Consider the following 27,739-nt stretch of genomic DNA (forward strand, 5'->3'; position numbering starts at 1 on the left):
ATGTTGAGGGAACCCTCCATTTCAATCAATTTCGAGGAGACGCACCAAAAGGTAGCCGCTCCAGCAACTGCCGCCGCCAGTAAAAGAAAAATATCCCCTAGGTTTAAACACCCTCTTTAACAGAGTTCCCATCCTAAAATCCGGTGGCGAACTATCCTCACACGGGCTAGTATTACGTGTGGCAAGCGTAAAAATAGCGCCAACAAAGTAGGAATGGGAAAAAGAAAACCTACCCTCATAGAGAGCCCGGAACAGGGATATTTAAAAGGCAGACGATGGGGAAGAGGAATCTAATCCTGTCCCACTCGTCCTTAATGATTGCCATCAAATTTAGAGAGGTTCGTCTGGCAGCTCGGCCTTTGAAACCTCTAATGTAGTCAAAACCTCCTTTAGTAGAAAGCGTAAACGTTCTGTCCTAAATCTAAAAACTGGATCTTCCACAGGCGGAGGATTATAGAAAGCAGACTCCAACCCTGAAAGTTCATACTCTGAAGTTTCAGAGAGAACCTCATCCTCTGATAACCGGTCAGATATATCCGACAAATTACATGATGCCCCCTGGGCAGGAGTGCAAGATTTAACCTTTTGCTTGCGCTTAGCCGTGCGAGGGAAAGCACTAATGGCCGCAGACACCGCCGCGCGAGGGAAAGCACTAATGGCCGCAGACACCGCCGCATGAAACTGCACAGTAATGTCTGGTGAAAAAAGGCCCCCTCCAGATGGAGGATTAGCAGTGCAAAGGGAAGCTGCATGTGTATAAAAAGATGCATGTAGGGTGTGCACCTCACTGGACGAGGACTCCTCAGAGGTGGGCGGCTTAGTGGTATCAAACATGTCAACCTTATTTGATATTATCCCCTTATCAAAAGGCATATGGAACATAATTGATAGGGCGGATATTCCAGAGCTCCCTCACAATATAAACAGGCATTACTCTTTGAAATAGAGGGAGAACCCTCTAATGAATCAGAATCCTCCATAGCTAAAGTACGATATGCGGAGGACTACAGAAAAAAATAACTATTTTTAATAAAAAAATTGCACCTTTATACCCCCAAAGGCTGGGGCACTCACCACCTCCTATGACCCAGACAGAACAAAGATAAAACTCCTCTCCGGTAGTAACTCTGTCAATGGAAGTCTCGACCATTCCGGTCACATGGTGCACAATGCAGGACCTTCCCTGCTATAAGAAAAAGCGTGCCAAGCTTTTAAGCTGCACAACCTTCAAAGTGAAAGTGAAACCTGTATGTTCCATCTCAGCCTATGAGCCCATAAACATCTTACACATAAAGCAGCATAAAATCAAATAAAGCATATATAATTTAAACCCAACTGTTCATAATCCCCCTCAGGAGATATTAACCCTTGATTCCATATAGATAAAAGGAGCCACACTGTGATCCTGTCTTCTAGCGTTTGCAATATGTGTAAAAATTGAAACGATCTTACCGGAATCTATGCCATGGAACAGAAACACAGTCCTTCAAGTTTGACAGATTGTAGCAGCGCTTCTGACATGGACTTGAGTGAAGAAAAGCAGGCAGCGAAACTCGTCAACGCTGATTGCGTAGGAGCTGTTGATATGAGTCTGGATGGTTTCGCAGAAAGACTCTCCCTGCATCTCCAGACTAACTTTCATCAATGATTTCACCGAGAGGCTGACAAGACTACTTAAAACTCCAGTCCCATCTCAAAGGGTACTACCCACCATAAGGAACTACTCCTAAATTTTCTGACACTTCTCTGCCAATGACTGGGGGATGAGGGAAGTGGGAGAGGTATTTAAGCCTTTGGCTGGGGTGTCTTTGCCGCCTCCTGGTGGCCAGGTTCAGTATTTCCCACAAGTAAGGAATGTAGCTGTGGACTCTACCTGTATTAAGAAGGTAATTTATTTTACACAGTACCAGTATTTCAGTTCTGTGTTACACAAGTTATTTTACTGCAGTTTTCAATTAGGTATTTCTATCCTTTATCACTAAACTTTAACATGTCATGTATTTTGTGTTAGTAGATATTCTATTTTTCTGGGAGTGGACGTAAACACAGATTTTGAGCAATCCCACAAATTGTTTTCCCTGCTAGATGTCTCCTTATGGGATCTATAGTATAAGTAGTGCGCCATGCTAGTTCCTGAGTACTTAATCATTCAAATGCCTTTAATGTATAATATTATTGTATGTATGTGTTTGTATGCTATATTCTAGGTACTATACTTTGAACTCTGAAGACTATGGTCCCAACCATGGATCTGGTTGACATTGATGACATGACGAAGTTTTAAAAACAAAATGAGGAGCAGAAAAATATTATCTAAAGAGTTTGTTATGTATCATTTCAATTTGATGCGGTGCCTACTTTACTGTTATCACTTGTGATACCTTTTGTAACCTTGTGCTTTTACCAAAGTGTTATTGCTACCTCAATAAAAAAGAAAATTAAAATTAATAAAAAAAAAAAATCTTGCTGCAGAAAATATCTGTAGAATTTTGCTACAATATTGGCAATTCTCTAGCCAAACATAAAACTCTTTTACACACCTCCCTCTTGTACTGCTTAAGAGAAGAAGGAAAAACAAACTGCAGAGATCCCCTGCCGAACGTGACATTAACATAATGTCAGCAACAGAGAGGACGCCGCTCCACACAGTGAAGAAAGCAGAAGCGGGTCACTTGGCCAGCCGAGGTAGTTAGTGGTAGAGGCAGAAACCGCCTAAAACATTGAGCCCAAGCAAACTAAATGGCAAAGTCAAGAGTGATTGCAGCTAGGAGGAATAACAGACTTAACATGCAATACAAAGTTAGCCCAAAAGAAAAAAAAATGCACACACTGATAAATGCATATGCCCAAAACAAGCAGCCTGCATAGATTGCAAAACCTATGATCCTGAATGAGCCAGCCCACAACTAATTAAAAGGGAATATACTTTAAAATGCCAATAAAAAGAAATAACCACTTAGTCTCTATATTAACATGAAAAACATAAATTATGCTTACCTGATTATTTAATTTCCTTCTGTATGAGGAGAGTCCACGGCATCATTCCTTAATGTTTGGAATACTGAACCTGGCCACCAGGAGGAGGCAAAGACACCCCAGCCAAAGGCTTAAATACTCCCCCTACTTCCCTCATATCCCAGTCATTCTGCCAAGGGAACAAGGAACAGTAGGAGAAAGATCAGGGTATAAATGGTGCAGAAAGAGAAAAAATAAATTTTGGTCCGTCCATCGGAGTATACGGGTGGGGGGCTGTGGACTCTCCTCATACAGAAGGAAATTAAATTATCAATTAAGCATAATTTATGTTTTCCTTCTTAATATGAGGACAGTCCATGGCATCATTCCTTACAGTTGGGAAAACTATACCCAAGCTCTAGAGAACACTGAATAACGGGAGGGGTAAAAGAAAAGGCGGACCCTAATCTGAGGGCACCCCAACCTGCAAAACCTTTCTCCCAAAAGCTGCTTCAGCCGAAGCAAAAAACGTCAAATTTGTAGAATTTTGAAAAAGTATGTGAGGACCAGGTATCCGCCTTACAAATCTGATCCATAGATGCCTCGTTTTTAAAGGCCCAAGAGGAAGCCACCGCTCTAGTGGAATGAGCCGTAATCCTCTGAGGAGGTCTAAGTCCTGCTGACTCGTAAAATAAGCGTATAACACTCTTCAACCAAAAAGATAAAGGAAGACGAAGAGGCCTTTAGACCCTTACGCTTCCCAGAGTAGATAAACAAGGAAGAAGTTTGTCTAAAATCCTTATTAGCTTGAAGATAAAACTTTAAAGCTTGAACAACATCCAGATTATGAAGTAAACGTTCCTTTGAAGGATTAAGACACAAGGAAGGAACCACAATCTCCTGATTGATGTTACGATCAGACACCCCCTTAGGAAGAAAACCCAAGCGGGGAAGTAGGACAGCCTTATCAGTGTGAAACACTAGATAGGTGCGGCTCACATTGCAAGGCAGCCATTTCAGAAACTCGGCGTGCCGACGCAATAGCCAATAGAAAAAGTACCTTCCAGGACAACTATTTAACGTCAATAGAATGCATAGGCTCACACTGAGCCCTTTGCAAAAACTTAAGTACAAGATTTAAACTCCAAGGTGGAGCGTTAAATTTAAACACAGGTCTGATCCTGATCAGAGCCTTAATGAAGGATTGCACGTCAGGAAGCTCTGCAAGCCTCTTGTGCAGCAAAACAGAAAGGGCCGAAATCTGTCCCCTCAGGGAACTGGCAGAAAGGCCCTTCTCCAGACCATCCTGGAGAAAGGAAAGATTTCAGGCAGCCTTGACCTTATGCCACGAGAAACCACGCTCTTCACACCAGAACAAGTAAGCTCTCCACACCTTATGGTAGATGCGACGAGTAACAGGCTTACGAGCCTGAATGAGAGTGTCAATAACCCTCTCAGAGAAACCTCTCTTGGCTAAGACTAAGCGTTCAATCCCCACGCAGTCAGCCTCAGAGAATCTAGATTTTGATGAACAAAGGGACCCTGTTCCAGCAGATCCCTGCGACAAGGTAACCTCCATGGAGGAGATGAGGACATCCCCACCAGGTCCGCAAACCACATCTACATCCTCCAAGGCCACGATGGAGCAATCAGTATAACTGATGCTTGATGCGGGCCACTACACTAGGGAGAAGTGGTAACGGTTAAAAAAAATGTAAATTAGATTGAACCTCCAAGGCACTGCTAATGCATCCATTAGCTCCGCCTGAGGATCCCTGGACCGCAACCCATATCTGGGTAGCTTGGAATTGAGCCGGGACGCCATGAGATCTATCTCCGGCGTCCCCCATCTGTTGCAAATCTCCGCAAACACCTCGAGATGGAGAGAACATTCCCCCGGATGAAAGGATTGTCTGCTGAGGAAATACGCTTCCCAGTTGTCCACACCCAGAATGTGGATCGCTGACAGCGAGCAGTTGTGGGCCTCTGCCCATTCCACAATCCGAGATACATGCCTCATTGCTAGGGAGCTCCTCGTTCCCCCATGATGGTTGATGTAAGCCACAAGGTTATGTTGTCTGATTGGAATCTGATAAACTGTGACGAACCCAGAAGAGGCCAAGCCTTCAGAGCAATGAAGATTGCTTGAAGTTCCAAAATGTTGATTGGGAGGACGGATTCCTCTTGAGTCTACAGGTCCCGTTCCTTCCTGGCACCCCAAACAGCTCCCCATCCTGATAGACTTGCGTCTGTAGTCACAATCTTCCAGAATGGCCTCAAGAAGGATGTCCCTTGGGACAGGTGATCTGGACAGAGCCACCAAGAGAGCGATTCTCTCGACTGGTTGTCCAGAGAAATCTGTTGAGACAGATCTGAATGATCGCCGTTCCACTGTCTCAGCATGCACAGCTGAAGTGGTCAGAGATGGAATCTGGCAAAAAGAATGATGTCCATGCTGGACACCATAAGACCAATCACCTCCATACACCGAGCCACAGAGGGCCTTAAGGAGGTCTGGAGGGCAAGACAAGCGGAAGTTAGCTTGTAACTTCTCTGGTCTGTAAGGAATATCCTCATGGATACGGAGTCTATTATAGTACCCAGGAATTCCACCCTGGTACTGGGAATAATAGAACTCTTTTATAAGGTTATCTTCCATCCATGAGATCGAAGAAGAAATAATAGATCTTACTCTTATTCCAAACAACAGGATGGTGCTTGAACCAGAAAATCGTCCAAGTATGGCGCTACTGCTATACCTTTATACCCCCAATGGCTGGGGCACTCACCACCTCCTATGACCAAGGCCAAACAGAGAAACTGCTTTGTTTCCGGAAAACCGCACGGTCATGAAAGAGGAAATCAGTGTGGTCACGTGGTGTGCAATGCAGGACCGCCCCTGCTATAGAAAAAAAGCACGCCAAGACTTTCAGACTGCGCAGCTTACAAAAACAAAAGTAAAACCTGTACGTTCCAACATCTGCCTGAGCCTCATCTCACACATGTCGCAGCATAATCATAATAAAATAAATTTGATTAATCTCCCCTGTTCAATAAACCCCCTCCGGAGATATTAACCCTCGATTCCATACCCTTGATTCTTGCGTTATCATATGTGTATAAAAAATGAAATCCTCTTACCTGAATCTATGCCGTGGAACAGAAACACAGCCTCTCAAGTTCCACAGTCCTGTAGCATCGCTCCTGACATGGACTTGAGTGATGGAAGCAGGCAGTGAAACTCGTCAACACTGATTGCTTAGGAGCTGTTAATACGAGTCTGGATGGATTCGCAGAAAGACTCTCCCTGCATCTCCAGACTCTAACATTCGTCAATGCTCTCATTGAAAGGCTGACAAGACTACATAAAATTCCACTCCCATTTCGAATGTCTGGGATATGAGGTTAGTGGGGGAGGTATTTAAACCTTTGGCTGGGGTGTCTTTGCCTCCTCCTGGTGGCCAGGTTCAATATTCCCAACAGTAAGGAATGATGCAGTGGACTCCTCATATTAAGAAGGAAAGTGCCTGCTTCCTGCCTGAAAATATCCTGTATAAAGGATATATCTGTCCCATAACAATGCAGCTAATTAGCTTATTAAGTGCCATATCTCCTAACTAGCATCTAGCCACCTGGCAGGACGCCAGCCTACATGGTGTGAGGACGCCACTCCTCAGAGACCTGCAGAAAGAGAAAGAACAGAGTAAACCTACTCTATACCATGGGCAGCAAATATGTTAGGAAAACGCAGCAAGGCCCACCTCACAAGTTCCTAACTGCTTTAAAGCTACCACTACTCTACTGAAGAGATTAACGTGCTCTTTGCCTCCTCCTGCTCGCCAGGAGTAATATTCCCACTAGTAATTGATGACGTTGTGGACTCACCATATCTTATGAAAGAAAACTGAATGTAAACAATTACAAGGATTATTATCAGAAACTTAAAGTAATTAAGGTCTTTTTTAAAAGATAACGAATATGTTCAACTTTAAACAAAAAAGGGAAAATATCAGGTTCTACACAAGTTGAAGTTTCCCCCATCACCAATGGAAACTTCACCATCTAAAGAAATAACAGTATCCCTGGATTAAGGGCACATTTGACAAACACACACCTAATAATAGCAGGAAAAGTGTTAAGGGGACTCTTGGGTAGATTTAGGGACACAATCAGATTGCTCCATTATATCATATAGCAAAGCAAAGCAATGCAATAAATACTATAATCCAGTGGTTGACAAATATGTTCAAAAATTAGGAGCCAGTAAGAATATTTAGGAGCCAGGCATATTTTTAGGAGCCAGACAGTTGGATTTGTATATAGATATATGGATAATAACCCAAAAAGTTAGGAGCCAGGGGTAAAATTCTAGGAGCCAGTGGCTCCCAGGTTTGTCGAGCCCTGCTATAATCCTCTTAAAAAGCTATTGAGCTTCTAAAATATACTCCATTTTGACCCAGCCCCCCCCCCTGGCAACCTGCCCACTTCCATAGAATCCTGGGAGAGAGAGTTGGGAGTCATTATCCTTCCACAGATGGCTTCTTATATGTTTATTAATACTAAATCATCCTCCTCCTCCGCTAATCTTCTGGAATTGAATTATAAAATACTCCACCACTGGTACCTCACCTCAAGACGCCTCCACACATTATTCCCCTCAACTAATAACCGCTGTTGGCGCTGCGGACATGTAGGCAGTGGTATGGGCCACATGTGGTGGTGGTGCAGCTGCATCAACTCATAGTGGAGAGCCATTCTCTTGGAAATTGAGAGAATTTTCCAGATGACATTGCCTTTAGACCCATTAATATTCCTATTAAACAGAAACATCAAACTCCCCTCCAAGGCTCACATTATTTTGTTTCGCATCTTTACAAATAGCGCCAAATCCCTCATAGCTAAAAATTGGAAAGCCCCTGACCCCCCTAACCTATCACAATGGAAGTCAAAAGTCTCAGACCTTTTAAAATTGGAATAATATAGATCATTTAGGTTAGATACCAGGGACCACTTCATCATGGCAAAAAATATGTGGGACCAATATCAGAAATTAGTTTAATACCTTACAGGCCCTCATCTGCTCTATTTTCATCTTATTTCTCATGACTACTGGCGTGGAGACATTGCACTGCAAAAAAGCGTTCTGGCACTGGAGCATTTTTAACTTTAATTTAGTTATTTTTTTATTTTATTTTTGTTTCCCCCCCTATTTGTTTCTTTGTTTTACTCATTCTCTTGTTTGATTGACAACTCCATTTTGGTCATCTAGGTGACAGTTTACGATACCATTTCGTTCACCAGTTATTCTCAAATAATCTTGATTATTTTCTTTGTATTCTTATACGCTTGTGCGTACATGTACACATCCTAAATTTTCTTTTAATAAAAAGAACTTGGAATAAAAAGCTATTGAGCAATGAAAATCACTAACCCCCTCCTAAGTAGCTTTTTAAATAAACTCACAGGTACAATGCGTGTTAAGCCGAACTGCAAAGCATAGCAGAACACATTAAAATAACGTCAGAAGGGTAGATAACGCTCATCAGAAAGAATTAACGAGTGCAAAAAAAAAAAAAAGCTATAAGGAATTTAGCATGACAAAACAAACGTGCACTAATCCAACGTGTGTAAACTGGCCGACTCACAAAAAACCTAAAAACAAGAAAGACTAATTGGACATGCGCTAACCCAGCAAACCTGACGCGTGTAAACTAAAAGACAGGGATACAAAATTCTAACTAAAAGTGTGCAAAACAGCAAGGGAATAGTGTAAAGGATTCTGTCCCAGGGCCATATATATTATCAAAGATATATGCAAACTAAAAAAGTGCCCATAACATAGCTATAGAGTGTGTAAAATGTTTAATAAATTACACTTGCCAATAGACACTTGTCCACCAGCAAACAAGCAGCAGAAAGCCAAAACAGTACTGAAACATATCAGCAGATGTTAAGGAATAGAAGAAGGGAGGCAAGAGACAAGTGCCTGCGACCAAATATGGAAGGTTTATGAAAAATTTGCCATGAGGTGAAGAAAGAATCCCAAACCATACCGCATATACATCACTCTGACAAGCACTGACAAGGGGAACAGGGCCTCAACATAGACCGAAAACCCCTCTCTCTGAAGAATCAAATGCATATCTTCATTCTTCAATCACCTTCGGGTTTGGGAATCTCCTAGTGGTAGAGAAGAGTAATTCCAAGGCGTAATGGATTGTGGACTCTCACCACCCGTATGAAAGAAACTGCAAGCTCTATCTGAATCATGAAAGTTTAATTTTGACTTTACTTTCCCTTTAAAATGTCAGAGTGGCTGCTCTCATCAATTATATTTCACTCCCTTACTATCTAACTTTCTGGAGTTTGAATGCCCAGGAAGAGGAAACAACCCTCGTAGAAAGAGCCGTTACTCCCTCGGGAGGCTGCTGTCCAGCAGTTTCATAGGCAAGGCAAATGATACTCTTCAGCCACAAAGAAAGAGAAGTAGCTGTAGCTTTCTGTCCCGTACGTTAAACAGAAGACTGAAAAAATCCTTAGTCGCCTGTAAAACAGAATTTATGTTTACCTGATAAATTACTTTCTCCAACGGTGTGTCCGGTCCACGGCGTCATCCTTACTTGTGGGATATTCTCTTCCCCAACAGGAAATGGCAAAGAGCCCAGCAAAGCTGGTCACATGATCCCTCCTAGGCTCCGCCTACCCCAGTCATTCGACCGACGTTAAGGAGGAATATTTGCATAGGAGAAACCATATGGTACCGTGGTGACTGTAGTTAAAGAAAATAAATCATCAGACCTGATTAAAAAACCAGGGCGGGCCGTGGACCGGACACACCGTTGGAGAAATTAATTTATCAGGTAAACATAAATTCTGTTTTCTCCAACATAGGTGTGTCCGGTCCACGGCGTCATCCTTACTTGTGGGAACCAATACCAAAGCTTTAGGACACGGATGAAGGGAGGGAGCAAATCAGGTCACCTAAATGGAAGGCACCACGGCTTGCAAAACCTTTCTCCCAAAAATAGCCTCAGAAGAAGCAAAAGTATCAAACTTGTAAAATTTGGTAAAAGTGTGCAGTGAAGACCAAGTCGCTGCCCTACATATCTGATCAACAGAAGCCTCGTTCTTGAAGGCCCATGTGGAAGCCACAGCCCTAGTGGAATGAGCTGTGATTCTTTCGGGAGGCTGCCTTCCGGCAGTCTCGTAAGCCAATCTGATGATGCTTTTAATCCAAAAAGAGAGAGAGGTAGAAGTTGCTTTTTGACCTCTCCTTTTACCGGAATAAACAACAAACAAGGAAGATGTTTGTCTAAAATCCTTTGTAGCATCTAAATAGAATTTTAGAGCGCGAACAACATCCAAATTGTGCAACAAACGTTCCTTCTTTGAAACTGGTTTCGGACACAGAGAAGGTACGATAATCTCCTGGTTAATGTTTTTGTTAGAAACAACTTTTGGAAGAAAACCAGGTTTAGTACGTAAAACCACCTTATCTGCATGGAACACCAGATAAGGAGGAGAACACTGCAGAGCAGATAATTCTGAAACTCTTCTAGCAGAAGAAATTGCAACTAAAAACAAAACTTTCCAAGATAATAACTTAATATCAACGGAATGCAAGGGTTCAAACGGAACCCCCTGAAGAACTGAAAGAACTAAATTGAGACTCCAAGGAGGAGTCAAAGGTTTGTAAACAGGCTTAATTCTAACCAGAGCCTGAACAAAGGCTTGAACATCTGGCACAGCGGCCAGCTTTTTGTGAAGTAACACAGACAAGGCAGAAATCTGTCCCTTCAGGGAACTTGCAGATAATCCTTTTTCCAATCCTTCTTGAAGGAAGGATAGAATCCTAGGAATCCTAACCTTGTCCCAAGGGAATCCTTTAGATTCACACCAACAGATATATTTTTTCCAAATTTTGTGGTAAATCTTTCTAGTTACAGGCTTTCTGGCCTGAACAAGAGTATCGATAACAGAATCTGAGAATCCTCGCTTCGATAAGATCAAGCGTTCAATCTCCAAGCAGTCAGCTGGAGTGAAACCAGATTCGGATGTTCGAACGGACCCTGAACAAGAAGGTCTCGTCTCAAAGGTAGCTTCCAAGGAGGAGCCGATGACATATTCACCAGATCTGCGTACCAAGTCCTGCGTGGCCACGCAGGAGCTATCAAGATCACCGACGCCCTCTCCTGATTGATCCTGGCTACCAGCCTGGGGATGAGAGGAAACGGCGGGAACACATAAGCTAGTTTGAAGGTCCAAGGTGCTACTAGTGCATCCACTAGAGCCGCCTTGGGATCCCTGGATCTGGACCCGTAGCAAGGAACTTTGAAGTTCTGACGAGAGGCCATCAGATCCATGTCTGGAATGCCCCACAGCTGAGTGACTTGGGCAAAGATTTCCGGATGGAGTTCCCACTCCCCCGGATGCAATGTCTGACGACTCAGAAAATCCGCTTCCCAATTTTCCACTCCTGGGATGTGGATAGCAGACAGGTGGCAGGAGTGAGACTCCGCCCATAGAATGATTTTGGTCACTTCTTCCATCGCCAGGGAACTCCTTGTTCCCCCCTGATGGTTGATGTACGCAACAGTTGTCATGTTGTCTGATTGAAACCGTATGAACTTGGCCCTCGCTAGCTGAGGCCAAGCCTTGAGAGCATTGAATATCGCTCTCAGTTCCAGAATATTTATCGGTAGAAGAGATTCTTCCCGAGACCAAAGACCCTGAGCTTTCAGGGATCCCCAGACCGCGCCCCAGCCCATCAGACTGGCGTCGGTCGTGACAATGACCCACTCTGGTCTGCGGAATGTCATCCCTCGTGACAGGTTGTCCAGGGACAGCCACCAACGGAGTGAGTCTCTGGTCCTCTGATTTACTTGTATCTTCAGAGACAAGTCTGTATAGTCCCCATTCCACTGACTGAGCATGCACAGTTGTAATGGTCTTAGATGAATGCGTGCAAAAGGAACTATGTCCATTGCCGCTACCATCAACCCGATCACTTCAATGCACTGAGCTATGGAAGGAAGAGGAACGGAATGGAGTATCCGACAAGAGTCTAGAAGTTTTGTTTTTCTGGCCTCTGTCAGAAAAATCCTCATTTCTAAGGAGTCTATTATTGTTCCCAAGAAGGGAACCCTTGTTGACGGAGATAGAGAACTCTTTTCCACGTTCACTTTCCATCCGTGAGATCTGAGAAAGGCCAGGACAATGTCCGTGTGAGCCTTTGCTTGAGGAAGGGACGACGCTTGAATCAGAATGTCGTCCAAGTAAGGTACTACAGCAATGCCCCTTGGTCTTAGCACAGCTAGAAGGGACCCTAGTACCTTTGTGAAAATCCTTGGAGCAGTGGCTAATCCGAAAGGAAGCGCCACAAACTGGTAATGTTTGTCCAGGAATGCGAACCTCAGGAACCGATGATGTTCCTTGTGGATAGGAATATGTAGATACGCATCCTTTAAATCCACCGTGGTCATGAATTGACCTTCCTGGATGGAAGGAAGAATAGTTCGAATGGTTTCCATCTTGAACGATGGAACCTTGAGAAACTTGTTTAAGATCTTGAGATCTAAGATTGGTCTGAACGTTCCCTCTTTTTTGGGAACTATAAACAGATTGGAGTAGAACCCCATCCCTTGTTCTCTTAATGGAACGGGATGAATCACTCCCATTTTTAACAGGTCTTCTACACAATGTAAGAATGCCTGTCTTTTTATGTGGTCTGAAGACAACTGAGACCTGTGGAACCTCCCCCTTGGGGGAAGTCCCTTGAATTCCAGAAGATAACCTTGGGAGACTATTTCTAGCTCCCAAGGATCCAGAACATCTCTTGCCCAAGCCTGAGCGAAGAGAGTCTGCCCCCCACCAGATCCGGTCCCGGATCGGGGGCCAACATTTCATGCTGTCTTGGTAGCAGGTTTCTTGGCCTGCTTTCCCTTGTTCCAGCCTTGCATTGGTCTCCAAGCTGGCTTGGCTTGAGAAGTATTACCCTCTTGCTTAGAGGACGTAGCACTTTGGGCTAGTCCGTTTCTACGAAAGGGACGAAAATTAGGTTTATTTTTTGCCTTGAAAGGCCGATCCTGAGGAAGGGCGTGGCCCTTACCCCCAGTGATATCCGAGATAATCTCTTTCAAGTCAGGGCCAAACAGCGTTTTCCCCTTGAAAGGAATGTTAAGTAGCTTGTTCTTGGAAGACGCATCAGCCGACCAAGATTTCAACCAAAGCGCTCTGCGCGCCACAATAGCAAACCCAGAATTCTTAGCCGCTAACCTAGCCAATTGCAAAGTGGCGTCTAGGGTGAAAGAATTAGCCAATTTGAGAGCATTGATTCTGTCCATAATCTCCTCATAAGGAGGAGAATCACTGTCGACCGCCTTTATCAGCTCATCGAACCAGAAACATGCGGCTGTAGCGACAGGGACAATGCATGAAATTGGTTGTAGAAGGTAACCCTGCTGAACAAACATCTTTTTAAGCAAACCTTCTAATTTTTTATCCATAGGATCTTTGAAAGCACAACTATCCTCTATGGGTATAGTGGTGCGTTTGTTTAAAGTGGAAACCGCTCCCTCGACCTTGGGGACTGTCTGCCATAAGTCCTTTCTGGGGTCGACCATAGGAAACAATTTTTTAAATATGGGGGGAGGGACGAAAGGAATACCGGGCCTTTCCCATTCTTTATTAACAATGTCCGCCACCCGCTTGGGTATAGGAAAAGCTTCTGGGAGCCCCGGCACCTCTAGGAACTTGTCCATTTTACATAGTTTCTCTGGGATGACCAACTTGTCACAATCATCCAGAGTGGATAATACCTCCTTAAGCAGAATGCGGAGATGTTCCAACTTAAACTTAAATGCAATCACATCAGGTTCAGCTTGTTGAGAAATGTTCCCTGAATCAGTAATTTCTCCCTCAGACAAAACCTCCCTGGCCCCATCAGACTGAGTTAGGGGCCCTTCAGAAATATTAATATCAGCGTCGTCATGCTCTTCAGTATCTAAAACAGAGCAGTCGCGCTTACGCTGATAAGTGTTCATTTTGGCTAAAATGTTTTTGACAGAATTATCCATTACAGCCGTTAATTGTTGCATAGTAAGGAGTATTGGCGCGCTAGATGTACTAGGGGCCTCCTGAGTGGGCAAGACTCGTGTAGACGAAGGAGGGAATGATGCAGTACCATGCTTACTCCCCTCACTTGAGGAATCATCTTGGGCATCATTGTCATTGTCACATAAATCACATTTATTTAAATGAATAGGAATTCTGGCTTCCCCACATTCAGAACACAGTCTATCTGGTAGTTCAGACATGTTAAACAGGCATAAACTTGATAACAAGTACAAAAAACGTTTTAAAATAAAACCGTTACTGTCACTTTAAATTTTAAACTGAACACACTTTATTACTGCAAATGCGAAAAAACATGAAGGAATTGTTCAAAATTCACCAAATTTTCACCACAGTGTCTTAAAGCCTTAAAAGTATTGCACACCAAATTTGGAAGCTTTAACCCTTAAAATAACGGAACCGGAGCCGTTTTGAACTTTAACCCCTTTACAGTCCCTGGTATCTGCTTTGCTGAGACCCAACCAAGCCCCAAGGGGAATACGATACCAAATAACGCCTTCAGAAAGTCTTTTCTAAGTATCAGAGCTCCTCTCACATGCGACTGCATGCCATGCCTCTCAAAAACAAGTGCGCAACACCGGCGCGAAAATGAGGCTCTGCCTATGCTTTGGGAAAGCCCCTAAAGAATAAGGTGTCTAAAACAGTGCCTGCCGATATTATTATATCAAAATACCCAGATAAAATGATTCCTCAAGGCTAAATATGTGTTAATAATCAATCGATTTAGCCCAAAAAACCAGAATTTATGTTTACCTGATAAATTACTTTCTCCAACGGTGTGTCCGGTCCACGGCGTCATCCTTACTTGTGGGATATTCTCTTCCCCAACAGGAAATGGCAAAGAGCCCAGCAAAGCTGGTCACATGATCCCTCCTAGGCTCCGCCTACCCCAGTCATTCGACCGACGTTAAGGAGGAATATTTGCATAGGAGAAACCATATGGTACCGTGGTGACTGTAGTTAAAGAAAATAAAATATCAGACCTGATTAAAAAAACCAGGGCGGGCCGTGGACCGGACACACCGTTGGAGAAAGTAATTTATCAGGTAAACATAAATTCTGTTTTCTCAAACATTGGTGTGTCCGGTCCACGGCGTCATCCTTACTTGTGGGAACCAATACCAAAGCTTTAGGACACGGATGAAGGGAGGGAGCAAATCAGGTCACCTAAATGGAAGGCACCACGGCTTGCAAAACCTTTCTCCCAAAAATAGCCTCAGAAGAAGCAAAAGTATCAAACTTGTAAAATTTGGTAAAAGTGTGCAGTGAAGACCAAGTCGCTGCCCTACATATCTGATCAACAGAAGCCTCGTTCTTGAAGGCCCATGTGGAAGCCACAGCCCTAGTGGAATGAGCTGTGATTCTTTCGGGAGGCTGCCGTCCGGCAGTCTCATAAGCCAATCTGATGATGCTTTTAATCCAAAAAGAGAGAGAGGTAGAAGTTGCTTTTTGACCTCTCCTTTTACCGGAATAAACAACAAACAAGGAAGATGTTTGTCTAAAATCCTTTGTAGCATCTAAATAGAATTTTAGAGCGCGAACAACATCCAAATTGTGCAACAAACGTTCCTTCTTTGAAACTGGTTTCGGACACAGAGAAGGTACGATAATCTCCTGGTTAATGTTTTTGTTAGAAACAACTTTCGGAAGAAAACCAGGTTTAGTACGCAAAACCACCTTATCTGCATGGAACACCAGATAAGGAGGAGAACACTGCAGAGCAGATAATTCTGAAACTCTTCTAGCAGAAGAAATTGCAACCAAAAACAAAACTTTCCAAGATAATAATTTAATATCAACGGAATGCAAGGGTTCAAACGGAACCCCCTGAAGAACTGAAAGAACTAAATTGAGACTCCAAGGAGGAGTCAAAGGTTTGTAAACAGGCTTGATTCTAACCAGAGCCTGAACAAAGGCTTGAACATCTGGCACAGCTGCCAGCTTTTTGTGAAGTAACACCGACAAGGCGGAAATCTGTCCCTTCAGGGAACTTGCAGATAATCCTTTTTCCAATCCTTCTTGAAGGAAGGATAGAATCCTAGGAATCTTAACCTTGTCCCAAGGGAATCCTTTAGATTCACACCAACAGATATATTTTTTCCAAATCTTGTGGTAAATCTTTCGAGTTACAGGCTTTCTGGCCTGAACAAGAGTATCGATAACAGAATCTGAGAATCCTCGCTTCGATAAAATCAAGCGTTCAATCTCCAAGCAGTCAGCTGGAGTGAAACCAGATTCGGATGTTCGAACGGACCCTGAACAAGAAGGTCTCGTCTCAAAGGTAGCTTCCAAGGTGGAGCCGATGACATATTCACCAGATCTGCATACCAAGTCCTGCGTGGCCACGCAGGAGCTATCAAGATCACCGACGCCCTCTCCTGATTGATCCTGGCTACCAGCCTGGGGATGAGAGGAAACGGCGGGAACACATAAGCTAGTTTGAAGGTCCAAGGTGCTACTAGTGCATCCACTAGAGCCGCCTTGGGATCCCTGGATCTGGACCCGTAGCAAGGAACTTTGAAGTTCTGACGAGAGGCCATTAGATCCATGTCTGGAATGCCCCACAGCTGAGTGACTTGGGCAAAGATTTCCGGATGGAGTTCCCACTCCCCCGGATGCAATGTCTGACGACTCAGAAAATCCGCTTCCCAATTTTCCACTCCTGGGATGTGGATAGCAGACAGGTGGCAGGAGTGAGACTCCGCCCATAGAATGATTTTGGTCACTTCTTCCATCGCTAGGGAACTCCTTGTTCCCCCCTGATGGTTGATGTACGCAACAGTCGTCATGTTGTCTGATTGAAACCGTATGAACTTGGTCCTCGCTAGCTGAGGCCAAGCCTTGAGAGCATTGAATATCGCTCTCAGTTCCAGAATATTTATCGGTAGAAGAGATTCTTCCCGAGACCAAAGACCCTGAGCTTTCAGGGATCCCCAGACCGCGCCCCAGCCCATCAGACTGGCGTCGGTCGTGACAATGACCCACTCTGGTCTGCGGAATGTCATCCCTTGTGACAGGTTGTCCAGGGACAGCCACCAACGGAGTGAGTCTCTGGTCCTCTGATTTACTTGTATCTTTGGAGACAAGTCTGTATAGTCCCCATTCCACTGACTGAGCATGCACAGTTGTAATGGTCTTAGATGAATGCGCGCAAAAGGAACTATGTCCATTGCCGCTACCATCAACCCGATCACTTCCATGCACTGAGCTATGGAAGGAAGAGGAACGGAATGAAGTATCCGACAAGAGTCTAGAAGTTTTGTTTTTCTGGCCTCTGTTAGAAAAATCCTCATTTCTAAGGAGTCTATAATTGTTCCCAAGAAGGGAACCCTTGTTGACGGGGATAGAGAACTCTTTTCCACGTTCACTTTCCAGCCGTGAGATCTGAGAAAGGCCAGGACGATGTCCGTGTGAGCCTTTGCTTGAGGAAGGGACGACGCTTGAATCAGAATGTCGTCCAGGTAAGGTACTACTGCAATGCCCCTTGGTCTTAGCACCGCTAGAAGGGACCCTAGTACCTTTGTGAAAATCCTTGGAGCAGTGGCTAATCCGAAAGGAAGCGCCACGAACTGGTAATGTTTGTCCAGGAATGCAAACCTTAGGAACCGATGATGTTCCTTGTGGATAGGAATATGTAGATACGCATCCTTTAAATCCACCGTGGTCATGAATTGACCTTCCTGGATGGAAGGAAGAATAGTTCGAATGGTTTCCATCTTGAACGATGGAACCTTGAGAAACTTGTTTAAGATCTTGAGATCTAAGATTGGTCTGAACGTTCCCTCTTTTTTGGGAACTATGAACAGATTGGAGTAGAACCCCATCCCTTGTTCTCTTAATGGAACAGGATGAATCACTCCCATTTTTAACAGGTCTTCTACACAATGTAAGAACGCCTGTCTTTTTATGTGGTCTGAAGACAACTGAGACCTGTGGAACCTCCCCCTTGGGGGAAGTCCCTTGAATTCCAGAAGATAACCCTGGGAGACTATTTCTAGCGCCCAAGGATCCAGAACATCTCTTGCCCAAGCCTGAGCGAAGAGAGAGAGAGTCTGCCCCCCACCAGATCCGGTCCCGGATCGGGGGCCAATATTTCATGCTGTCTTGGTAGCAGTGGCAGGTTTCTTGGCCTGCTTTCCCTTGTTCCAGCCTTGCATTGGTCTCCAAGCTGGCTTGGCTTGAGAAGTATTACCCTCTTGCTTAGAGGACGTAGCACTTTGGGCTGGTCCGTTTTTACGAAAGGGACGAAAATTAGGTCTATTTTTTGCCTTGAAAGGCCGATCCTGAGGAAGGGCGTGGCCCTTACCCCCAGTGATATCAGAGATAATCTCTTTCAAGTCAGGGCCAAACAGCGTTTTCCCCTTGAAAGGAATGTTTAGTAGCTTGTTCTTGGAAGACGCATCAGCCGACCAAGATTTCAACCAAAGCGCTCTGCGCGCCACAATAGCAAACCCAGAATTCTTAGCCGCTAACCTAGCCAATTGCAAAGTGGCGTCTAGGGTGAAAGAATTAGCCAATTTAAGAGCATTGATTCTGTCCATAATCTCCTCATAAGGAGGAGAATCACTATCGAGCGCCTTTATCAGTTCATCAAACCAGAAACATGCGGCTGTAGTGACAGGGACAATGCATGAAATTGGTTGTAGAAGGTAACCCTGCTGAACAAACATCTTTTTAAGCAAACCTTCTAATTTTTTATCCATAGGATCTTTGAAAGCACAACTATCCTCTATGGGTATAGTGGTGCGTTTGTTTAAAGTAGAAACCGCTCCCTCGACCTTGGGGACTGTCTGCCATAAGTCCTTTCTGGGGTCGACCATAGGAAACAATTTTTTAAATATGGGGGGAGGGACGAAAGGAATACCGGGCCTTTCCCATTCTTTATTAACAATGTCCGCCACCCGCTTGGGTATAGGAAAAGCTTCTGGGAGCCCCGGCACCTCTAGGAACTTGTCCATTTTACATAGTTTCTCTGGGATGACCAACTTTTCACAATCATCCAGAGTGGATAATACCTCCTTAAGCAAAATGCGGAGATGTTCCAACTTAAATTTAAATGCAATCACATCAGGTTCAGCCTGTTGAGAAATGTTCCCTGAATCAGTAATTTCTCCCTCAGACAAAACCTCCCTGGCCCCCTCAGATTGGGTTAGGGGCCCTTCAGAGATATTAATATCAGCGTCGTCATGCTCTTCAGTAACTAAAACAGAGCAGCCACGCTTACGCTGACAAGGGTTCATTTTGGCTAAAATGTTTTTGACAGAATTATCCATTACAGCCGTTAATTGTTGCATAGTAAGGAGTATTGGCGCGCTAGATGTACTAGGGGCCTCCTGAGTGGGCAAGACTCGTGTAGACGAAGGAGGGAATGATGCAGTACCATGCTTACTCCCCTCACTTGAGGAATCATCTTGGGCATCATTGTCATTATCACATAAATCACATTTATTTAAATGAATAGGAATTCTGGCTTCCCCACATTCAGAACACAGTCTATCTGGTAGTTCAGACATGTTAAACAGGCATAAACTTGATAAGAAAGTACAAAAAACGTTTTAAAATAAAACCGTTACTGTCACTTTAAATTTTAAACTGAACACACTTTATTACTGCAATTGCGAAAAAACATGAAGGAATTGTTCAAAATTCACCAAATTTTCACCACAGTGTCTTAAAGCCTTAAAAGTATTGCACACCAAATTTGGAAGCTTTAACCCTTAAAATAACGGAACCGGAGCCGTTTTAAAACTTTAACCCCTTTACAGTCCCTGGTATCTGCTTTGCTGAGACCCAACCAAACCCAAAGGGGAATACGATACCAAATGACGCCTTCAGAAAGTCTTTTCTAAGTATCAGAGCTCCTCTCACATGCGACTGCATGCCATGCCTCTCAAAAACAAGTGCGCCACACCGGCGCGAAAATGAGGCTCTGCTTATGCTTTGGGAAAGCCCCTAAGAAATAAGGTGTCTAATACAGTGCCTGCCGATATAATTATATCAAAATACCCAGATAAAATGATTCCTCAAGGCTAAATATGTGTTAATAATGAATCGATTTAGCCCAGAAAAGTCTACAGTCTTAATAAGCCCTTGTGAAGCCCTTATTTACGATCGTAATAAACATGGCTTACCGGATCCCATAGGGAAAATGACAGCTTCCAGCATTACATCGTCTTGTTAGAATGTGTCATACCTCAAGCAGCAAGAGACTGCACACTGTTCCCCCAACTGAAGTTAATTGCTCTCAACAGTCCTGTGTGGAACAGCCATGGATTTTAGTTACGGTTGCTAAAATCATTTTCCTCATACAAACAGAAATCTTCATCTCTTTTCTGTTTCTGAGTAAATAGTACATACCAGCACTATTTCAAAATAACAAACTCTTGATTGAATAATAAAAACTACAGTTAAACACTAAAAAACTCTAAGCCATCTCCGTGGAGATGTTGCCTGTACAACGGCAAAGAGAATGACTGGGGTAGGCGGAGCCTAGGAGGGATCATGTGACCAGCTTTGCTGGGCTCTTTGCCATTTCCTGTTGGGGAAGAGAATATCCCACAAGTAAGGATGACGCCGTGGACCGGACACACCTATGTTGGAGAAAAGTCTACAGTCTTAATAAGCCCTTTTTGAAGCCCTTATTTACAATCGTAATAAACATGGCTTACCGGATCCCAGAGGGAAAATGACAGCTTCCAGCATTACATCGTCTTGTTAGAATGTGTCATACCTCAAGCAGCAAGAGACTGCTCACTGTTCCCCCAACTGAAGTTAATTGCTCTCAACAGTCCTGTGTGGAACAGCCATGGATTTTAGTGACGGTTGCTAAAATCATTTTCCTCATACAAACAGAAATCTTCATCTCTTTTCTGTTTCTGAGTAAATAGTACATACCAGCACTATTTCAAAATAACAAACTCTTGATTGAATAATAAAAACTACAGTTAAACACTAAAAAACTCTAAGCCATCTCCGTGGAGATGTTGCCTGTACAACGGCAAAGAGAATGACTGGGGTAGGCGGAGCCTAGGAGGGATCATGTGACCAGCTTTGCTGGGCTCTTTGCCATTTCCTGTTGGGGAAGAGAATATCCCACAAGTAAGGATGACGCCGTGGACCGGACACACCTATGTTGGAGAAATAGAATTTTAGAGCACGAACCACGTCCAGATTGTGTAGAAGCCGCTCCTCCTGAGAAGAAGGATTAGGACACAAGGAAGGAACAACAATCTCCTGATTAATGTTCCGGTCTGAAACTACTTTAGTGAGAAACCCTAATTTAGTACAAGAAAAGAAGAATCATACTCCTGATTAATGTTCCTGTCTGAAACTATGCAATACAGAGAGCTCTGAAAATCTACAAATAGATGAAATAGCGACAAGAAACAAAACTTTCCAAGATAACAACTTAATATCTAAGGAATGCATCGGCTCAAACTGAGCCCCTTGAAGAACTTTAAGAATTAAATTAAGACTCCAAGGAGGAGTAACTGATTTGAATACGGGCCTGATCCTGACTAAGGCCTGACAAAACAATTGTACGTCTGGGAAGTCTGCCAGACGTTTATGTAACAAAATAGACAAGGCAGATATTTGACCCTTTAGGGAACTTGCCTATAATCCCTTCTCCAAACTTCTTGGAGAAAAGACAGAATTCTATGAATCCGAACTCTACTCAAAGAGTAGCCCTTGGATTCACACCAGGATATTTACGCCATCTTATGGTAAATCTTCCATGTCACAGGTTTATGAACCTGAATCATGGTCTCAATGACCATTTCTGAAAATCCATGCTTGGAGAAAATTAAGCGTTCAATCTTGAAGCAGTCAGCTTCAGAGAAACTAGATTTGGACGAAAGAAAGGTCCTTGAATTAGAAGGTCCTTCGTCAAAGGATGTCTCCAAGGTGGAAGAGATGACATGTCCACCATGTCTGCATATTAAATCCTACGAGGCCACGCCAGTGCAAGGAGGATCACTGACGCCCTCTACTGCTTGATTCGAGCAATGACCGAGGTAGAAGAGCAAACTGAGGAAATCAGTATGCGAGATTGAAATTCCAAGGTACCGTCAGAGCGTCTATCAGTACAACCTAGACCTTGACCCGTACCACGAAAGCTTGGCATTCTGCCAAGAAACCATGAGATCCAATTCCGACTGACCCCATTTGAGAATTAGGCTGGAAAACACTTCCGGATGTTGTTCCCACTCCCCCGGATGAAAGGTCTGCCTGCTTAGGAAGTCCGCCTCCCAGATGTCCACTCTTGGAATGTGTATCGCCAACAGACAGCAATTGTGGGTCTGCATCCACTGAATGATCTTGGCTACCTCTATCATGGCCAAGGAACTCAGAGTTCCTCCCTAACGGGTGGAGTAAGCCACTGAGGTTATATTATCCGACTGGAACGTGATGAACAGGGCTGAAGGTAACTGAGGCCAGGCCAGGCGAGCATTGAAGATTGTTCTCAATTCCAGAATGTTTATGGAGAGAACAGACTCCGACCGAGTCCATGTTCCCTGAGCCTTTAGAGAGCCCCAAACTGCTCCCCATCCCAGAAGGCTGGCATCTGTTGTCACAGTCACCCAGGAAGATCTGCAAAAGCAGGTTCCCTGGGAGAGATGATACTGAGACAACCACCAAAGCAGAGATCCCTTGTCTCCTGCCCCAGCTTTAATCGCGGAGACAGATCCGCATAATCTCCGTTCCCCTACCAGAGCATGATTAACTGCAGAAGTCTGAGGTGGAAACGGGCGAACGGGATGATGTCCATTGCCGCTACCATCAGCCCAATTACCTCCATGCACTGAGCCACAGAAGACCGAGGAGAGGACTGCAGTGCTAGGCAAGAATTAAAAATTCCTTGATTTCCTGACTTCTGTCAGAATTTTTTTTGGGATAAGAAGTCTATTATGGATCCCAAGAACACTGCCCTTGTAGTTAGAACTAAGAAACTCTTTTCCAAATTCACCTTCCATCCGAGAGTTGAGAAAATTCTGGGAGCTGTGGCAAGGCAGAATGGAAGATCCCCGAGCTGGTAGTTTGTCTAAAAAGGCAAACCTTAGAAAATTGGATGGTCCTAATGGATGGGAACCTGCAAGTAAGCGTCCTTTAAATCCACTGTGGTCATATTAACTGACCCTCTTGGACCCAAAGAAGAATGGAACGAATAGTTTCCATCTTAAAAGGACAGCACTCTGAGAAACTTGATTAGACTCATGGGTAAAATTGGTCTGACGGTTGCCTCCTTCTTGGGAACCATGAACAGATTGGAAAAGAATTTAAGACCTCGTTCCTGCTTTAGAACAGAAACTATCACTCCCAAGTCGGAGAGGTTCCGTACAAGTGTAAGAACGCCTCTCTTTTTGTCTGGACTGCAGAGAATCTTGAAGGCAGAACCTGCCCCTGGGAGGAAAAAAAATCTTAAATTCCAGTTTGTATTTCGAAACCAAGCTTGAACAAACAGTAATTAATAATGATCCGTGGACTCATCGTGTCATTAGAAAGAAAACAACTTTGCTGTATACGTTCATTATATACAGTATATATATATATTTTTTTTTTAATTCTATTTTATTTATTTATTTATTTCAAACACACACACACACATATATATATATATATATATATATATATATATATATATATATATATATTTTTTTTTTTTTTTTTTAAATAAGGGAACCCAAGAAAGATCATTATTATAGCATACCTCATGTCACGAAGTCGTTTTACTTCTTGAATACATTTCGTAACAGTGTAATCAACTTCTTCCTCTGTCGTGAATCTTCCAATTCCAAATCTAAAGGACAAAAACACACTTTTACCTAAAGAACAATAACTGGCAGAACTAAGGAGAAATAATATTTATATTTAGGTGTGCATATCATCCAAAACATTCAGAAAGAGCTAAGAACAAGTCTCAACTCCAGTGCAGCTGGAATTTAGCACATCTTGAAAACAGTCAGTCATGTCCAACAAGTATATCAAGTAATGATCATATAAAAGTACAAAAGGAAAAAAAAAGTACAAAAGGAAGCCGAGAGATACAGAAATGGAGTTAAATATGAGGCAAGACTAAACTGTTAAATTGTATGGATTCAATTAAATGCTAGTAAAGAGAAGGGCGAAAAGTGGAAAATAAAATTATATACGCAATTTATATCTCAAGTATGTCTAACACAGATTTAATCTTTTGATTGCAAGATACACACACGAAGCAGCAAATTAATCTTGATTGTCACCAGTACATACAGTGATTAAGAGGAAAAAAAATTGCATTTGCAGCCGTGATTTATCCACTTGATTGTATTAAAACACTTATCAGTGTTTATTTGGGGATAATCCCCATCATTTTGTACTTGATTCAATGTATAATGCAAATGGTCAAAAACATAAATTATGCTTACCTGATAATTTCATTTCCATCTGTGGGAGGAGAGTCCACTGCTTCATTTATTACTTGTGGTTATTAAGACACCCCAGCCAAAGGCTCAATTACTTCCCCCACTACCCTCATACCCCAGTTATTCTGACAAGGAAACAAGGAACAGTATGAGAAATATCAGGGTATAAATGGTGCCAGAAGAATTAAATTAAATTTAGGTCCGCCCACCTGAAAAACGGGCGGGAGCAGTGGACTCTCCTCTCACAGATGGAAATTAAATTATCAGGTAAGCATAATTTGTTTTCCATCTTAATGGGAGGAGAGTCCACTGCTTCATATATTACTTGTGGGAATACCCAAGCTCTAGAGACTGAATAAAAAAAGGAGGGCAAAAGGAGGAGGACCCTACACAGAGCACCACAGCCTGCAGAACCTTTCTCCCAAAAGCTGCTTCCGCCGAAGCAAAAACATAAAATTTGTAAAATTTTGCAAAAGTATGTAAGGAAGACCAAGTAGCCGCCTTACAAATCTGCTCCATAGAAGCCTCGTCCTTAAAGGCCCAAGAAGAGGACACAGCCCTAGTTGAGTGAGCCGTAATCCTTTGAGGAGGCTTATGTCCCGCTGTCTCATAGGCCAGACGGATCATGGTCCTCAACCAAAAAGACAATGAAGGTGAAGAGGCACTCTGCCCCCTGCGCTTCCCCGAATACACAACAAATAAAGATGAAGTCTGTCTGAACTCCTTCGTGGCCTGAAGATAAAACTTCAAGGCCCGAACCACGTCCAAATTATGAAGCAACCTTTCCTTTGATAATGGTGGTTTAGGACACAAAGAATGAACTACTATTTCCTGATTGATGTTACGATTCGACACAACCTTGGGAAGAAACCCCAATCCAATGCGAAGAGCAGCCTTATCAGCGTGAAAAACCAGGTATGGAGGCTCACATTGCAGGGCGGCTAACTCAGAACCTCTGCGAGCCGAAGCAATCGTCAGTAGGAATAGGACCTTCCAGGAAAGACTCTTAATGTCAAGCGCATGCATAGGCTATAACGGAGCCCTCTGCAAGACCTTAAGAACTAAGTTTAAGTTCCAAGGAGGAGCAGAATTTCTAAAGATAGGTCTGATCCTAGACAGAGCCTGAACAAAAGACAATGCCAGGAAGCTCCGCTAGCTTCTTGTGTAACAGTACAGAGAACGCTGAAACCTGTCCCCTTAAGGAACTGGAGGCAAGACCCTTAACCAGACCGTGCTGGAGAAAAGTAAAAATCCTGGATACCCTAACCTTGTGCCAGTATCACTCTCTCCAAAAATCCTGGACTAGACGTTCAATCTCCACACAGTCAGCCTCAGAGAATCGATATTTTGGTGTAGAAAGGGACCCTGAACCAGCAGATCTCTGCGACAGGGTAACCTCCATGGAGGAGACGATGACATCCCCACCAGATTGGATGCAATCTTGCAATGTCTTTGATCTGTCAAGAATCTATTATCGTACCCAGGAATTCCACCCTGTTGCTTGGGAACAGGGAACTCTTTCCTTCGTTTATCTTCCAACCGTGAGATCAGAGAAAAAGAAGAGCCCTCGAGTGCTCCTCCGCGAGACTGCAGGACGGAGCCTGGACCAGGATATCGTCCAGATAAGGAGCCACCACAAAACCTCTGGCTCTCGCTACCGCGATTAACGCTTCCAGAATCTTCGCAAAGACTCTTGGGGCAGTCGCCAGACCGAACGGTAGGGCCACAAACTGGAAGTGTTGGTCCATGAATGCGAACCTTAGGAACCTGAAGTGATCCTTGTGGATTGGAACGTGGAGGTAAGCATTTATCTTTCTGCTAGAGGCGCTGGTACGATTACTCTGACAGAGGAGAGATCCCTCACACATCCTAGGAAGGCGCTTCTCTTCTCTGGACTTGATGACAGATTTGACAGGAGGAATCTGCCTCTGGGTGGATGAGTCTTAAACCCTATCCTGTAACCCTGGGCTACAACCTCCAAAATCCAAGGGTCCTGAACGTCTCTTATCCAGGCCTCCGCAAAAAGAGATAGTCTGCCCCCCCCCCCAACGCGATCCAGAGACGGATCGGGGGCCACCCCTTCATGCCGATTTTGTCTCGGCAGGCTTCTTGCTCTGCTTGGTTTTGTTCCAAGAGTTAGCCAACTTCCAAGATCCCTTGGGATGCTCTGTCTTTGCGGCAGGCTGCTGGCTATGAGACTTGTCCGAATGAAAGGGCCGAAGCCTATTCTTCTTATCCTGCAGCAGGAAGGCACCCTTGCCACCCATGACCGTGGATATGATAGAGTCCAGGCCTGAACCAAAAAGAACCTTCCCTTTAAAATGGAAGGGAAAGTAATCTAGATTTGGAAGTCATGTCAGCAGACCACGACTTTAACCACAGAGCTTTACGGGCTAAAATAGAAAAACCTGATGTGTTGGCATTCAGGCGAATAATCTGCATATTTGCATCACAGATGAACGAATGAGCCACCCTTAATTCTTTAATCTATCTCCTTGAGGGGAGTCTCCACTTCGACCATAGCTGACAGAGCATCACATCAATAGGTAGCCGCACCAGCCACCGCAGCGACCGCCGCTGCTGGTTGAAAAGCGAACCCCTTGAGTTGGAACATCTTTCTCAACATGGACTCCAATTTTTTGTCCATGGGCTCCTTGAACGAAGAGCTAACCTCGAGCGGAATGGCCATTCTCTTAGCGAGCGTGGAGATAGCACCATCCATCTTAGGAATGGCCCCCCACAGCTCAAGCTGCGAGTCCGGAACGGGGAACAGCTTTGTAAAGAAAGTAGAAGGGGAAAAGGAGAACCAAGTTTCTCCAATTCATTCTTAATAATATAAGCCATTTTAATGGGGACCAGGAAGGTCTGAGGCACCACTCTGTCCTCATAAACCCTATTTAGCTTAGGGATCGACGGTTCCTCTGGCAGTTTCGGTTTAGGAACCGCCAACGTAGCAAGCACCTCTTTCAGCAGAAAGCGCAAATGCTCCATCTTAAATTTAAAATCTGGCTCCTCTGCAGACGGAGTTCTAGAAGTTGCAGATTCCGACCCAGAAAAAAACGTCCTCCGAAGAGTTGGAGTCGTCCTCATCAGCTGATAATCTGTCAGAGACATCCAGCGGAGTAGATGACCCCTGGGACGGATAGCTATGTTTCACCTTTCGATTGCGCTTAGCAGGGCGTGGTAAGGCATTAAAGGCCACAGAAAACACCGTTTACAACTGATCAGCGAAATCTGGCGGTCAAAGG

The 27,739-nt window shown here is 43.9% G+C and overlaps 1 protein-coding gene across 1 annotated transcript in view; it reads right to left on the reverse strand.

Moving 5' to 3' along the window:
* The window catches only part of NFS1 (NFS1 cysteine desulfurase), a 177,052-nt gene that overhangs the window by 23,905 nt on the left and 125,408 nt on the right, over positions 1–27,739 (reverse strand). Inside the window, exon 12 of the mRNA XM_053695861.1 lies at positions 23,798–23,887. Coding sequence (XP_053551836.1) covers positions 23,798–23,887 — 90 coding nt within the window. The remainder of the gene's footprint in view (positions 1–23,797; positions 23,888–27,739) is intronic.

This window comes from Bombina bombina, chromosome 1 (assembly GCF_027579735.1).
Source record: "Bombina bombina isolate aBomBom1 chromosome 1, aBomBom1.pri, whole genome shotgun sequence".
NCBI classification, from domain to species: Eukaryota; Metazoa; Chordata; class Amphibia; order Anura; family Bombinatoridae; genus Bombina; species Bombina bombina.